The 15,367-nt window shown below is 43.3% G+C and overlaps 1 protein-coding gene across 1 annotated transcript in view; it reads left to right on the top strand.

Annotated features, from left to right (window-relative positions):
* The window catches only part of mrpl23 (mitochondrial ribosomal protein L23), a 46,478-nt gene extending 41,300 nt beyond the window's left edge, over nucleotides 1-5,178 (top strand). The window contains exon 5 of the mRNA XM_028585571.1: nucleotides 4,135-5,178. Within this exon, the coding sequence (XP_028441372.1) occupies nucleotides 4,135-4,299 (165 nt within the window). The 3' untranslated portion in view covers nucleotides 4,300-5,178. The remainder of the gene's footprint in view (nucleotides 1-4,134) is intronic.
* The last annotated feature ends 10,189 nt before the right edge of the window (nucleotides 5,179-15,367 follow it).

The following is a 15,367-nucleotide window of genomic DNA, read 5'->3' as shown; positions in this document are numbered from 1 at the left end:
CTGAGCCATTCTTATCAGAGCAATTTCTGTGATAACAGAAGAAACATTTGTTTTCTTTTATCAGGGAGCAGCATAACCGGTCTCTGTTCAGTACCAAATGTCCCTGTTAGAGGGAGGTGAAGCACAAACGTTTCAGCATAATGTCTCTCCTCTGTTTTCATTACAGTCAGAGCATGTGAATGCAGCGCCCACTGTTCATCAGTATAATGCACTGTAACTCCGAGGTAATTATGGTTACCCAGTGATGTCCACTAGTCCCCAGTGAGAGTAACACGTTGTAAAGGTGTCGCCTTTGTACTCATGTATTCTTCTTGTGATGGTGCATCTTGTAAAATCTCATACCTTCCGACCGACGTCCTCCACAACACTAATGGGCCTGCAGTCTGTAGCTATCCTCTTCACTATGGCATTTGTTAGCTTCTCTTTCCTTTGTTTATCTATACTTCCCCTCGCGCTGCATCTAACGTAGTCCGCCGAAGCCTTGCGCCACTGTTTGTTTCGTTGAATGATTTGCTGGTTTCAACTGTGTGTATTGCATGTAGGTGATATTTCAGACTGGAAGTACTCCGGTGATAAGAAAATTCAACTTTGCAGTGGTTACAAATAACTTTGGTTCTGTCGAGTTTGGTTCTGTAAGCGCGGCGGCAGTCAGCACAGACCTTTTCAAAATAAAAGCCTGTGAGCAACAGACTTTTACCGTAATAAAAGAAATAATAAAAACGGCGTTAATGCGCGATAAAATAATTGTTGGCGTTAATTAATTAATGAGTTAGTGCGTTAATAACGCGTTAATTTGCCCAGCCCTAATATATTTCAAACAAAAAATAAGAATGCTCTCTGCCAGCACTTTCTCTCACTGCTGAAATGTGCCCTGCAGACGCCTGACACATTGTTTAATGAGTCTCATCGCTTTGTTGATTTCAATCTCGGGGCTTTGTTTTTGTGAATCGTGCTCTCTGAGGCCGGTATTAATCTTCGCCATATGTATACACAAGGTGTCCAGTGCTGCGCCGTATAACTAGGAATTGTCATGCGACAAGGTTTGGTTCAAGTTGGGCGAAGTCTTGTTTGGCTCACTGCTTCATTGTTTCCCTCTGTTGCCAGGTCTGGTGTTTATAGCGCTGTGGTAGACCCCTTTCCTCAGTCACCCCTACTTTCCTCTTCCTCCTCCCGAGTCCCAATCCTCACATCGTCGACACCCATCTTTCTCCCTGCTGCCTCCTTGTCCTTCTCCTGCAGCAAACTTCCCTTGGCCTGGACCAGTGTTTATGTTCTGGATTATGCGTTCCTCGATGGCAGTGTGTGCAAGTGCAGAGAGACACAGAGGGCCTCGCCAGGCCATTCGGTTTCCAGGTGCTTCTTTGGTGTTTGGCAGCTCTTTGCCTGTGCCTGACTAAGCCCTCTCCTCCTCACTGGGTCTGCACTCGTGTCTCTCATCGTGCACTCACTAGAAAAACCTCCTGTAGTTTGCAATACAGGCGTTGCCGCAAGACAGGAACACAAAAGCAGGGTGGTTTTTCTTTTGATTGAAGGTTGTGCATGTTTTGCTCTAGCTGCTCCTCAAAGCTGGTATCAGAGACCCAAATGGCCAGGTTTTAGAGAGGAACATGAATTCAAGTCTGTGTTAAGTATCACACCAAAATAGTACTTTCCATAATAGTTGTGTTTTGGATGGTTGTATGTCGTTCGATGCCTGGTCACGCCAGTATTGTCAGAATGGACATAAGGCACACACTTTGTAGTTCACACACATAAAGACTGGGTTGTGGTTAATATCTTTAATGCAGTGACCTCCTGATCTCTGTAGGCTAAATCCCAGCCAGTCTCTCCCACCAGGCTGTCTTGTTTTTCACTGAAAACCTCTAATTAGGATTAGTCAGTAACTAAGAAATGCTTGTGGAAGGTGGACTGTGGTCTCTCCAACAAATAAAAAGAAAATAGACAGTGGACAGGGCTCATTGTTTTTGGCTTTAAGCTAACTCATTGTTTTTTTGTTGTTTTTTTTAAATAACATATTACAAAAATCTAGGGCTGTCCTCGACTAAAGATATTCTTAGTCGACTAACACTTATAGGATTTTGTCGACTAATCGATTAGTTGATTTAATTGACAGAGCTGTGCGCTTTGAGAGGTGGTTAAGACTAGAAAAGCACAATATAAATGTAGTTAATTAACCATCTGTAAAACTGAGTTTCTCCACAATTAATCCTGCAAAAGCACCACTTTAAATCTTGTGTTTACCATAAATGTGCTCAGAAGTTTCTTGGAAATGAGTAATTAAGCATGAATAAGCATAAAAAATGACTAATCGACTAAAGAAATCATAGTCGACTAAGTCCAAAACGACCGATTAGTCGACTAAGAGGTGGCAGCCCTACAAAAATCTATCGATCAAAATTGGAACTAAAAATACTTTTTGCAGCATTAGCATTGCGTAGTTTAACTATTTGTTGTTGTATTTTAATCTACTTTAAGGGACTCTGGCACATGTTCAGAAGCTCATTTACATGTTCTCCCCATTACTTCCCATTACATAACTCTGTGTTATTAGAAGCATATTATATACTGTTATTTTGGCATAAAGCCTCTGCTCTTAACACTGTCCTCTGGCAGCAGCAAACACTATGCATGTTGGATGCACATACAACTAAAGACGAAATAGGGTTTCAAACCAGTCTGCTGCTTTTAAAAAATCTGTTGTTTTTCTCTGTGTAACTTGGTTAAACCGGAAACAATGAGCTTTAGCTAAGCCAAATTTGGTGCAGGTAATTACGGTGTGTATATGCATGTTTGTACCTAAGTACAACTTATGTACTGTAAGTAATGAGCATCTCATAACTTGTTTGTGTGTTCTAAAGCTCTAATGTGTATCCTGTCCTTATTAGTCTTTTTTTTTTTTTTTTTTTTTTTATGTGGATGCTATTATGGTCTCACCTGGCCATAACATACCATAACAAAACACATACAAACATGCACCTGAGCACACCCATTTACACATGCACAAGTCTAAGCATACAATAATGATACCCAAGGTATGGAGTAGACGAGGCCAGCTCCATTCTGTATCTTTGGCTGAGTGAGGAGATGTTTCCCCCTTTGGGAATTAAACCATGCTATGTGGTAATTATATGCATGTTTCTCTTGGTATTTTGGGGTTTGGAGACAGACAAAGTAACATTCACATCAGAGCCAGACCATTCCTTAACGCCTACACACTGACCCCAAACAAAATATTTCACATTTTTAAACAGAATAGTTGATTGACAATTGTGTTCATGGAAGCAATTCATTTTATAGTGGTCTGCCTCTATTTAAAATAATTTAGAAGTTTGAGTCACATAAGGACATTTGACTATTTGTCATTATGGATTGGAAGCTGTTGTTTGGTGTAAACTACAATGTTAGTGATCATTATTTACTTTGGGAACATTTGTTAGGATTAGCAGTTTGCACAAAATCCAAACACAGAGATAAAAATGACACATGTAAGTGCGTTTCATCATCAAAAGTTATGATCCGGCTTCATATGAAGTTGAGTCATTTGAGGACAGCAATGATTTGGCTCCAGCTGATACTGATAACAGTAAATTTGTGTTGCCAGGTGTCTGGGCGAGGCTGAAGGGATAGGCTATGGATATGTGTGCATGCCTGCACCCACTGACCTGTTAATTTGTTTTGTGCATGGGCGTGCAGGCATGCACGTGTGTGTACTGTACTGTACTCTACGGCGGCCTGACAGATTACGGTTGGGCCAGTGATGCATTAGCCATGGCCAAAGATGGGTTGGTATGGAATAAATAATGGATACCATCCTTTCCTTCTGAATAAATCAAGACCAGAGAGATGAGATTAAAAGTGAGCGAGAGAGAGTTGGAGAAATTGAATGCCAGAGAGAAAGAGAGCGTTTGTGTAACTGGAAGAGGAATATAGAGGGAGAAACCATGTCCTGAATTCCAAATCAGTATATCACTTTTCTCTGCAAAGAAAAGGGGAACGTTTTAAGGAAAATGCAGTTTGACACTGCAGTTTGTGAAATGATTTTAACTAGAAAATATACTAATTCCTCTTGTTATTAGGTATTGACATGATGGTTTCTTAGCTTATTTTGCTCTTTTTCTTGCCTTTGCATCCCAGGCCCAGGGCCAGACGTTCACCTTCCCGGACATGTTCCCGGAAAAAGAGCGGATGCCGGCGGAGGGCTCCATGGAAGAGATGCAGGAGAAGTTCATGGAGGACGAGAAGCAGAGGCAAAAACTCGACCCCAGGAGAGGAGGGGTCACGGAGTGGTTTGGACTCTGAGACAGCCCACTGACCGGGACCTCTGCGCTCATATGGTGTGGCGTGGGTGTTTCATTGGGAGCATTATATATTGATTTGCAACGCGACTGTTGTGATGTCACTTCTATTTCTGTAAGAAATACTCACTAGTAAAGAAGAATGAGCATGTGTGTGGGAGACTGGCAACATGTGTTTGGTGTGTGTGTGTGTGTGTGTGTGTGAGTGTGTGTGTGAGAGAGAGAAAGAAAGAGAGAGAGAGAGTGAGTTTGTGCAGCTACGGTCCAATAACCCAAGCCAGAACAGAATCACAGGAGGAGGAGAGTGGCTCTTTCAGGAAACCAGCCCACCGTACAGAATCTCCATCACCTCAGATGACCTCCTCTCCTTCCTCCTCCCACACTTCCCGTTTCACCTCATTCTCCTTTTACCCCTCCTCTTTGGCACCAGTACCTCTGCACCTCTTCTTCCTTTGACTCCTCTTTCCTCAGGAGTTTCCTTTCCTTCTCGTCTGTCGCCTCTGCTGTCCCTCTTTCTCCCACTCCCTTCTCCTCTTCCTCTGCCACGCTGGGGAAGGGTATACTGTGGCATCCCTAGTTGCTCTGACTCTCAGCCAGTTGGATAAGACTACCTGGACAACCCACATCCTTTCCTATTTTATGAGTTTGCCTTGGATTAATTGACCACTTTAGGTAAACAACAATTGAGATGTTGTTTCAGCGAAGCAACGACATGGAATTTGCTGGAGTGTTTTATTATTTTGTGGTAGCACCTCTTGCCATAACTGAGAAAAGATTGTACCCAGTGTTTGTGTGTGTTTGCCTAGCATGCAGGACTTGCCAGTGAATCTGTCTAATTGTAAGTGCTGTTGGAATAAGAACTAATAAACGGTCACCAAAAGTGCTATGCTTACTTTTTCTTGTGTTCTCCTCGCCTCATCTCCCATGGCTGCTGCACTCAACAACTGGCACTTCGAGACGCTGTTCGCCACACAAGCTGGCCTGCGCGTGTGCCAATGTGGTCTGGTAGCTGTTTTGACAAAGTAATGATCTGGGTTTGAATCGGGCCACTGGAGGACTGAGCTCTCTTACGGTAATAAGGCCCATAAAGGGAAGGGACCTCCTGGGCTCGCTCAGACCCTCCATTATGCTGAGAGGCTAAGGTTACAGTAAGTGTCCCCCAGCCGTGACCACTAATGCTGGCTGGCTAATACAAAGGTCCAGTCCCTGACCTTACCCAGCCAACTCAGCTATCACTAAGGAGAATGTCAATATTGATCCTGTTGGCCCATTGTCTGCTGCCTGGAACCACTCACCCCCTGCATTGCTATAAAGCAATCGGATTTGGAACAAAACAAGCCTCCTGTTACACAGCCACTCAATTTCTTTTCTGTCTGCCTCACTCTCACTTCTTTTTTCTTCTTCTTTCTCTGCTCATTCTCTCTCCGTTTCCCAGTCCAGACCTCCAGAGAAACAGCTGCTTAACCAATAGAGAGACAACGGAGACCCAAATTCCTGTTCTCGCTCTCCTCCTCGCCTGAACTGACCCCACATGAAAGTTGAGAAATGAAGTTCTGGTATTTGCCAAGCATTAATCTGTCCATGTTCTCCTGTTTGTTGTACTGGGGATACCCTGTGCCTTCTAAAGTCAGATACACACACTTAAGCATGCCTACTGTAAATGGGCATTGAGGTGCTTATATTATTATTACTCTGTTTAAAAAGTGAGATTTCCATGTCTTTATTATAACCGTGCCTTTAAATGAGACGTCAGGACTGCCGTACGGTTGAGATGTCACAACTATGCTATATGTAGGTAGAAAGTGCCGTTACAGTCATTCCCCGGCAGCAATGAAGGCACAGAGACAGAGAGGCAGATGCGGAAGACCCGGAAACGCTGACCAATCAGTGCAGACTAGGCTTTTGCCTCTTTTCTCAAAGAGGCAGGTGCTAAAACCGAGCGTTTCAGGGAAAATACAGCTATTTTCAGCCAGACTGTATGAGAAAAAAAAATGAAAGCAGATAAACATGTTCTAGTAGTAACCCAAAATAGTATGCACCTGAAAATGAGCATAATATGGGACTGCTGACACTGGTGATTATGTAGTGTTTTGGACATTATGGATACTGCTAGTTCACAGACAGACTTTGAGACACACGTCGAGCTCATCTCTTGCTCACGCAGATAAATGTCTCTTAGTCATTTTAGCTCTTAATAAAGAACAACTAATGAAAAAAAAAACATACAGAGGTTGAAGGAGTAAAACAATAAATGAAGCCATAGAAGGATTGAGACATCCAGTGTAACATGATATTCTCTCTGCCGACTGGTTTCTGAGTGATTCAAATTTTTATGGAAGTAATACTTTCTCAAAATCATCAATACACATGATATGATTTTTACTGACAACCTAATCTAGCATATTATTCTAATCAATAACAATGTTACATGAGCTAAAGAAGGATAGACTTTCATTTTTAAGTGATAACATCTGTGGAAGACCTGCCGAAATTGCGTAGTGTTTGGACCTGAATAAAAACGGATGATTGTTTCTCTTTCCAGAACAGAGCACAGGCTGACCTCAAAACACAACATTTACATTAAAAACCTCAGGTGGGATAAAAGCCAAATCACATTCCTTAAAATGTGGACACAATCAGTTTATATGTTGAGAATATTTGCTGTTACTGTGGTTTCTAAAATTACTAGAAGTCTTGTATTTCGGTTCATCAGCAGTGAAGGAGAGCCAGGTGAGCCACATGGAGAGCCAGGTTACCCCTTCCCCCCCCATCTCACTGCATACAGCAGCAGAAAGCTGAGGTAGGTACAAGATGAGGTAGTTTAATGTGAGATGTGTCTTTCTATTAAGTGAGCTTTGGAGACACACCATGGTGCATCATCCTGGCTGCAGATCTTAAGGGTCATCAGGTGTCTCCTTATGTAGCAGCCTTTTGACTTTAAGATCTTTTCTGAAAAAGTGATGCGAGAACTGCGTGGCAGACTCTGTAGAACTCCACAGAGGTCATCCTAGTCAGAAAACCCCCCCGAATATTTTAACATATTTATTTAATCACATTTGAAATGTTTTGCTACCCTGATTCCTTAATGCACTTAATTGTCCTTCATGTTAGATCCAGAAAATGCCGAACGAGACCCAGGGGATTCCTTTTCATGAAGGTATGGTAGAGTTTGAGAGGGATTGTAACTCTTCTTTAGGGGAAAAGACACTTTTTTGTATTTTTCTTTTGACATTTTTGACAGAGAAGTGATGGAAAATGAGGGACTATAGAGGGGGATGACTGGCAAATGACATTGCAACTACATGGTTGAATTCCTAGAGTGGGACGCACCAGAACAAGCGTTTTTTAGCACTCTGTATACAAAATGTTTTTTAAATGTGTGTTGATTGATAAATGCCTATAATAAACTATCAATAAATGGATTAAACCTTGTCAGTCATACAATGGATTTCTTAAAAGAGGAGCTACAATTTATGTAAGCAGATGTTTGGAACTCCTGTAAGTGCAGATCAGACCAGTCCTTGCTGGCAGAGACCGGTCAGATTGCTGTCTCTTAAAACCTAAAGTCAGAAAGTTAAGTGCAGACTCAGTGTTTTTACATTTTTCCCTTTTGGAACTTTTTTCTTTTTCTTTAGTAGAGCCAAACCTGTCTACACTGTAAATATTCTGCACCAACTCCACTGCTGTAAAAATGAATGACTACTTCAAAGACAGGTATTTTATCTGTCTGAGCTACATACACTTCTCCTCTCGCCCTCCTCTCTTCCATGTTCTCCCCGTACCTCACCCTTCTCTTCATACCCAATAAAAAGCTGCAAGCACAATGCTGCAAGCACAATGCTTCCCCCCCCCACCCACACACAGCTGGCAGCCATCTCCTTTTTTGTTAACACAGTGTTCTTCTCTGCCTGTCAGATGATGCTGCGTGGCTGGAGTGTGAAGGAACAGGACGATAGAGGGATGGAGAGGAATGCGGCGAAACGAGCAAGCCCCACACATCCTATTCCAGCTGAACTTGGGATGACTGTAGGTAGTTCCAGATTTATAGGGATCTATGTGTGCTGAACGAGATGCATCATATATTGTAATGCACCACACGTCGTGTAAGTGCAGAGGGGAGGGGGATGCGAACATGTGCGTGTGAGACCCAGAAAGCCCAGGAAGGATGGAGTGAGAGAGAGCAGATGGAGGTGAGGGAGAAAGTGAAGGGAGTGAAAAAGAGATGACATCACCGAGAAAATGCTGAGCTGGATTCAAGGGCTCCTGGATGAAAGAGGTCTACTCCCATAGTGCACCATCTCTCTCTCTCTCTCTCTCTCTCTCTCTCTCCCTCTTTTTTCCTCTCTCATGAGATGTACAGTGCAGGTCGTGTTCCCATCCCTACACGGCTGGTTAATGGAAGGGGGGTTGAATATTTTAAACAGCGCTCCACTCTCCTTCTTTTTCCCTCTATACTCCTCTCTCCCTTTTTTTTTCTTGTTCGGTTGTGCATTAGTCAAGTGCACACATTACCCTGTTTCTGCTACTGCAGTCCACGCTTAGAATCTGCATGACATCATGCTGTATTTTTGGGATTAGTGGGATGAGTGGCGCTATAGTGAGTGTCCTATCTCATTCTCTTTAGTCTCCCTAGGGGGCAGATCTCCTCCTTGCTGGCTGTATTAACTGTCCACTTGCAAGGGAGCTATTCACCTACGGATGCTCCACTGCATCCTGTTAAGGAATTTAGATCAAGTATCTTACAGTGAAACTGCTGATAAAGTGATGTTGTACTTGTGTATCTCATTATTACGTGGTTAATGGGCCTGTCCTATGGCTGTGCTTGACTGTATGCAAGAAAGAAAGGGAAAGCTTCATTTGTTGTACACATATTTGTAGTCTGCTTCAAGTTGTAATAGCGGTTTAAATTGAAGGCTTTGTTGCATACATTCACACAATTCATCGCTAACTGTCTGTTACATTACACAGTCTCATAGCTAAACAATTACTACCCCTACCAGCCTCTTGTGCAGACACACACACACACTCCTACACACTCGCACTTGTGTTCACTAAGACAACCGTGGTTGCCTGCTGAGGATTCTGACGGCCTCTTTTGGACCAGCGCCATACACATTCCTCCTTCCCCAGGTTGCCATTGGTTTATCTGAGCTCAGCCAGTGCACTCTGTCACCCCTTAAGTGTGTGTATATACTGTACTCTATGTGCATGTGTGCATCTGTTTCAGTGTAAGTCCATGCATTTTGGATTTGATTTGATATCAAGAATGCCTTACACGTGAAAAGACATCACATACAATCGAGGATAAAAACACAATAAAGTCCAGGACTTATTTCCATTTGTGGTCCTCAATGTACAGTATGTACCCTTGCATAAAAAGTTAACATCTTCTGTTTTTCCAAGAATTTACCACACACACACACACACACACACAAGCACACAGAGACACACATATGATGCTCGTGTTCATGCCCCATTGTAAACCACTCACACATACTTAAAATGTACCCTGATGTGGGCCCTCTGTGTGTACACGTGGTTATATACTGTACTCACATCTATACACTTGTTGGCTCAGAGCCAGGAGCAACAACTGAAGGAGGACGCTGTAGAAAACATGTGGACTGGCTGTTTATTGTTGCTTGGATTACAGAGAATCAGAATGCTTTACTCTTAAACAAGTCTTTTTTAATATTATCTAACAAGTTTTTTTAATCAAAATGGCAACAATAATATGCAATACTTTTATTTCACCTCATCTACGTCTGAAGGACTCTGCTTAATATCATTTTGAGGTACTTGTACTTTACTTTTGAGTACAGTGGTGCGGGAAGTATTTACTAAATAGCAATACCACACTGTGAAAATTCTCAAGTACCAGAAGAAGTCCTGCATTTAAATCGTTACTTGAGTAAAACTACAGAAATATTATCAGCAAAATGTACTTTAGATATCAAAAGCATTAGATAATAATACATATAGTAATTAGTATTAGATAAATATATATTATATATTTTATTTTGTTATTATCATTATTAGTATTGATGCATTAACATCTAAACAGCAATTTACTATTGTAGCATGTCAAAAAGGCGCAAATTCGGAACACTTAATATCCTGTTGGGTTGAAGAATCAATGGCAATGCGTTGTACTTTATAAGATTATCACAGATTTTGTGTGTAAAATCTCTATAGCTGTCAGAAAAATGTAGTGAGGTGCAATATTTGCCACTGAAAAGTAGTGGAGCTTAAATATAAAGCAGAATAAATTATAATATAAATGCCTCAACATGTAGTTATAGTAGTTATAAGCAGCTCCACCTCAAACGGCTGCAACGTTAAAATGCTCGTTACATGTAATGCATCAATAATAATTCATTATATGATAAAATAACATCAGGAATGGGGACATTTTCTTTTTTTTATGATTTTATTTTGTTTTTTTCTAATTTAGTTGAAGATCTAAATGGTTCTTCCACCACTGTTTGTTCTTAGGATTTGTCAACATCTTTCCCTGGTCTGGTTTGTGTGAATCATCTTTTTGCTTCCATGCTTGTCCACACAAAGGATCAATCAGTAAAGCCAGCATGGTCTTATTTTGGTTTCTTCAGCAGTTCTGGGGCTTAATAAAAGCTCAATGCTGTTTTCCAACTGTGTGCTTCTCCAGAGATCCTTATCCTCTTTGCCTGTCACAACATCAATTAGGATCAATTAGAAGCCCTGACAATAGAAGATGGCCTTCATCACGAAACGGGCTGAAGCTGGGTCTTCGATCTATGTTTGCGCTGAAAGATTTGTTTGTGGTGACCAAGAGGGGGAGGAGCCATCGGCCATTGTTTTTTTGTGGCATAGTGTTTGTGAGGCTTACGCACAGACGTCTGTCTGAAAGAGGGGAGGAATTTCTTCTGACACTCCATTTCAGCTTATTTTCTATCAACACAATGCTCCTCTGCTGGTTGGGTGGTCCCTGTCTTGGCCAGCTGTTCAACACATACATTAGCATTTTAAACAACTTAGTAACAGTGATACGTACGTAAGAAGAGCAAAGGAGGACAAGGGGAGTTGGTTTGGTCAATTCAGCATGTGTGTGTTTCAGGGAGAGAAAGAGAAGGATTCAATGGTTGAGTTCAATTGTCATAACAGAGTAACAGGAATCAAGTGGGGCCTGGCCACCCATCTGAACTACAGAGCACTGAGTCTACACACACTCTTTACACATATGTGCACTAGTGCAGTCAGCGAACCCCTCGCTGGTGGAATCATACTGGCTGGAGGCTGTGCCAAGTCAATAACACAGACTGATCCTTGATGCTGAACTTCCTGGAAGTCCCGGCTGGTCTCAGCGCTTCATGTACCTGCTCAGTGCTCCAGCTGCCACCTGGCTGCACGGTGGGCTGGATGGGGATCAGTGGGTCTATCGCTGCTCTGCGCCTGCCTGCAGGTCACTCCGAATTGAAACCCGCTTCAGAGAACAGAGGAGAGACCATGGGAACAATGAGCCTCAGAGATTGTTCAGTTCATTTCCTCCAAGCGATGAGATCTTCTGTACTTTAACACAAGTCTCTTCTCATCACGTGGGGACCAGAACCTCGAGGTTAATTGTCTGACTTTCTGATGGAGACAAAGCGCAGCAAGGTGGGTATGGTGGCGATGGTGTGTGTGTATGTGTATAGAGCTAACCCAATACATGCTAATAAGATATCCCAAAAGGGAGATTCTTTAAGGTCTAATGTTGTGGTCTACTGTATAACATAAATCTTAGGCCCCACCTTAGCTCTCATTGTCAAACTGACACTAGTGGAGGAGCTGCGAAAATGCTGCCCGGGTTTTAGTGCCCCTATTGTTTACACACAAACACATTCTCAGACTTGAATGGCCTTTATTTGGTTGACCCTGGTCATTCACATTGAGCACGTTCGTGACTGATGTAAAAGGGACGTATGAGAGATGAGTGCGGTAAAGCAGGAAGCGGTTAGGAAGAGTAGTTAGGAAAATATTTGAGAAGGTGAACTGGTGAGGGACAGATGTGCAAAGAGAAAAATAGAGTGAGATTTTGGGGATTAGGAGGGAGGGATGGATGGTGTAAGACAACTCGCCGAACTCATCTCTGGTCTAAATGGGTTTCGACCCTTCTTTCTTAAAGCGTCTTCTCTTCTGTCTTACATCTCGTATTACTGCCAGCCCTCAGCTGCGCAGTGCTTACGTCAGAGACTCCCACTGTTAGGCAACACTTAGCCAACATAATGACAGAACAGCTCACCCAGCCGAAGATAGATCAGCCTTTTCTGGCTCGATTTCAACCGGCGCGACTGGACTCTTGTGACCTGGATTCACTCGATGGTGCTTGACTTCCCTGGCCTAGGTTTGACCATTAGGGCTTGATTAGAGTGGCCTGGGTTGAATAGACACTGAACTTGAAGAGTATGTCCTCACTGGCTCTGTTTCAACAAAGGGTACTCAACTAGTGCGACCTGGATTTGACTGTCTGGCTGCCACTAATGTGGTCTGGGTTCAGTAGACAGAGCTTGACTTGTATGGCCTGAGTTCATCAGATGGAGTCCAACGTTTTTGGCCTGAGCTTGTCAGACGGGGCTCAACTAGTGTGGCCTTGGCGGATACAGGGCCTGGGTGATTAAGGATGTGTTTGTTTCCCAGGCAGCAAGCAGGCAAGGTGGCGACATTGCTCCTGCACAGCCAAAGACTTGGTGTGGGGGGGAGAGAGCCAAAACAAACTACTGTGATTGCCTCCCATATGCCCCCCTGACCTCTGCGTTTCAATTGCCGGGCAAATAGGAGGAAAAAGGGGTGAGGGGAAGATGTGGTTTAGAGAAGTGGGGGGAAAGCGGGATGGGTGTATGAGAGGCTGTGGTTGAGGTCTTAGATGATGGGGGGGGCTGCTCATGACCCGGATTAAACTATGTGCCTGAGTGATACATTATCTATCTATCTATCTATCAATCTATCTATCTATCTATATTGCTGTCTGGCTGTCTGTCTATCTCTCTGTCTGTCTTTCTGGCTTATATTTTTATGGTTAATGATGAAATTATAATTTTTGAAAGAGAGAGAGAGATGGAAAGAAGAACAACAAAGAAAAAAAGGAAAGGAAGGAATAAAGGGGGAAATGTACAGGGAGTAAGAGAAAGGGAGTCTTGTCGTCTGAGAGGTGGTGTGGTTCGGGTTAGGTTGTGGTTGAAGCCTTGAGAGAGCGGGAGGGGAAAGAGGGGGAAGCGCAGGGGGCGAGCAAGGCAGTGCATACCCGCAGCATTCAAATGGAGCTCCCATTGGGAGGTTTTACGCTTCAAAATGGTTTCCTGTGACGTGGATTGTGTGTTTGATTTGAGCTTTGAGGGGTTTGTGTTATTCTCGGGAGGGGAGAATCTAGCACGCTCTCATTTCCGCACTACCAACAGCCAGCAGAAAGTTGGCAAGCCGAAACAGGGGGATTGTAAAGAGAGATTTTTCTCTCCCTCCTCGTAAGAACCACATTTTTTTCTGCTTTTACTTTTTTGCCATGCTTTTCTGCTGAGCCTTATCCAGGACTTGCTCTGCATATTGATGGATTGTTCTTAATAATTGGACCTGCTAAGACCCATGTACTTCCATGGTTTTCCAGGCTGCCTGATTTTCTTTTGATCATAAAATGCGCAAAGAAATATGTTTATGCTCAGATGTGTGCACACATTTGTACCCTGACACACATGTGCATGCCTGCAAAAACGTACGAGCAAGTTTGCACGTATACAAATACAAATACTGTCAAACACATGCCTTGGAACTAATTGCAAACAATGGATGCCAGCTGGGCAGTAGGTGTAGCAGGCAGCACGACTGGGCCCAGGTTGATTGTTTTTTCAACTGGGTTGGAGGGGAGAGAAAGAGAAGAAATAGCAGACGTGTGAACGAGGAAAAGTACGGAAGAGAGTAGGTAGAAGAGGGGCGAGGGTCACCACAAAGGGAGGGCAGGGGCATACGCTGAGGCAGTGGGAAGCCACCTCTGAGACCATGACAGCCAGTCATACAAACCATCGGAGAGCTTACTGTTCTGCCAACTACTGTACTTCACAGAGCCAAGAAAATGACAAAAATCAACACTGGATGTGTTTGTGTTGGGGGAATATCTGTGGAACCCCACTCTCTTTTCTGATCAGCAGTTTTCTCTCTCTCTCTCTCTCTCTCTCTTTCACTTTTCCTCTCTCTCTCTCTCTCCCTTTTTCCTTTCTTTCTCTCACTATTTCTCCTGTCTTTAGTTTCTAACTGTAAATACTGTACTGAATATGCCCCCTGCTCGTGTAAGAGGACAATTATCGTAACAGTGTCTTTACTGTGTGGCACACATGGAAACGCTAACTACTACAGGCCAATTTTCTCCATGGAGTTATGTAAATAGTTTTGCTGGAATGAGTGGGCTTTCCCCAGTATGTGGGGGCATAGCGAGGTCTGAGGGGTTCCACTTCCATCTTAATCCCCACTCTCGGCATCAGTAACCCCTTTGTCAACCGTGTTAGCATAAAGCTTGCATTTATTGTAGTTACCCCAACAGTTATGTATCCACATGATAACATGCTGCAGTGCAAGGCCACCAATTACATGCTTGTGGGACTGTAACTGTCTTGAAGCACCTATTGACACCTGTGCTTTTGTTGGAGGTGTATAGCCTGGTTGACACTAGACCCTTCTCAGCTGTAACTGAGAGTGGGTCTGGGGAAGGTTCATTCACAGCCCATGTCCAAAGGGGGGCGTCACCAACGGACGGCGCTCAAATGTCTCTGGGCGCAATTGGATAGACCTTCAACCAATCAGACCAACGATCCGGGGGACGTAGCAGTGACAGCGGCATCAACGGGTTGCTGCGCTTCGGTGGCTGTCATGTTGAATGTAAACAAAAAGCTGCTCATCGTCGCGGCGCTATCGTCATTCTGTAAAGCCCGCCTCAACGGTTGTGATTGGTGCCTCGATTTGGAAAAATTTGGAAATGGGCTCTTGGCCAGACTGACAGAGCAAATCTCAAATTTTCCCTAAGTTTGTCAGGATTTTCCCAGGTTAGGAGGTGTAGGTGCATGTATGTCGAC

The sequence above is a fragment of the Perca flavescens genome, chromosome 8 (assembly GCF_004354835.1).
Source record: "Perca flavescens isolate YP-PL-M2 chromosome 8, PFLA_1.0, whole genome shotgun sequence".
NCBI lineage: Eukaryota > Metazoa > Chordata > Actinopteri > Perciformes > Percidae > Perca > Perca flavescens.
Note: the sequence above shows the minus strand (reverse complement) of the source record. Positions and strands in the feature narration are given on the sequence as shown.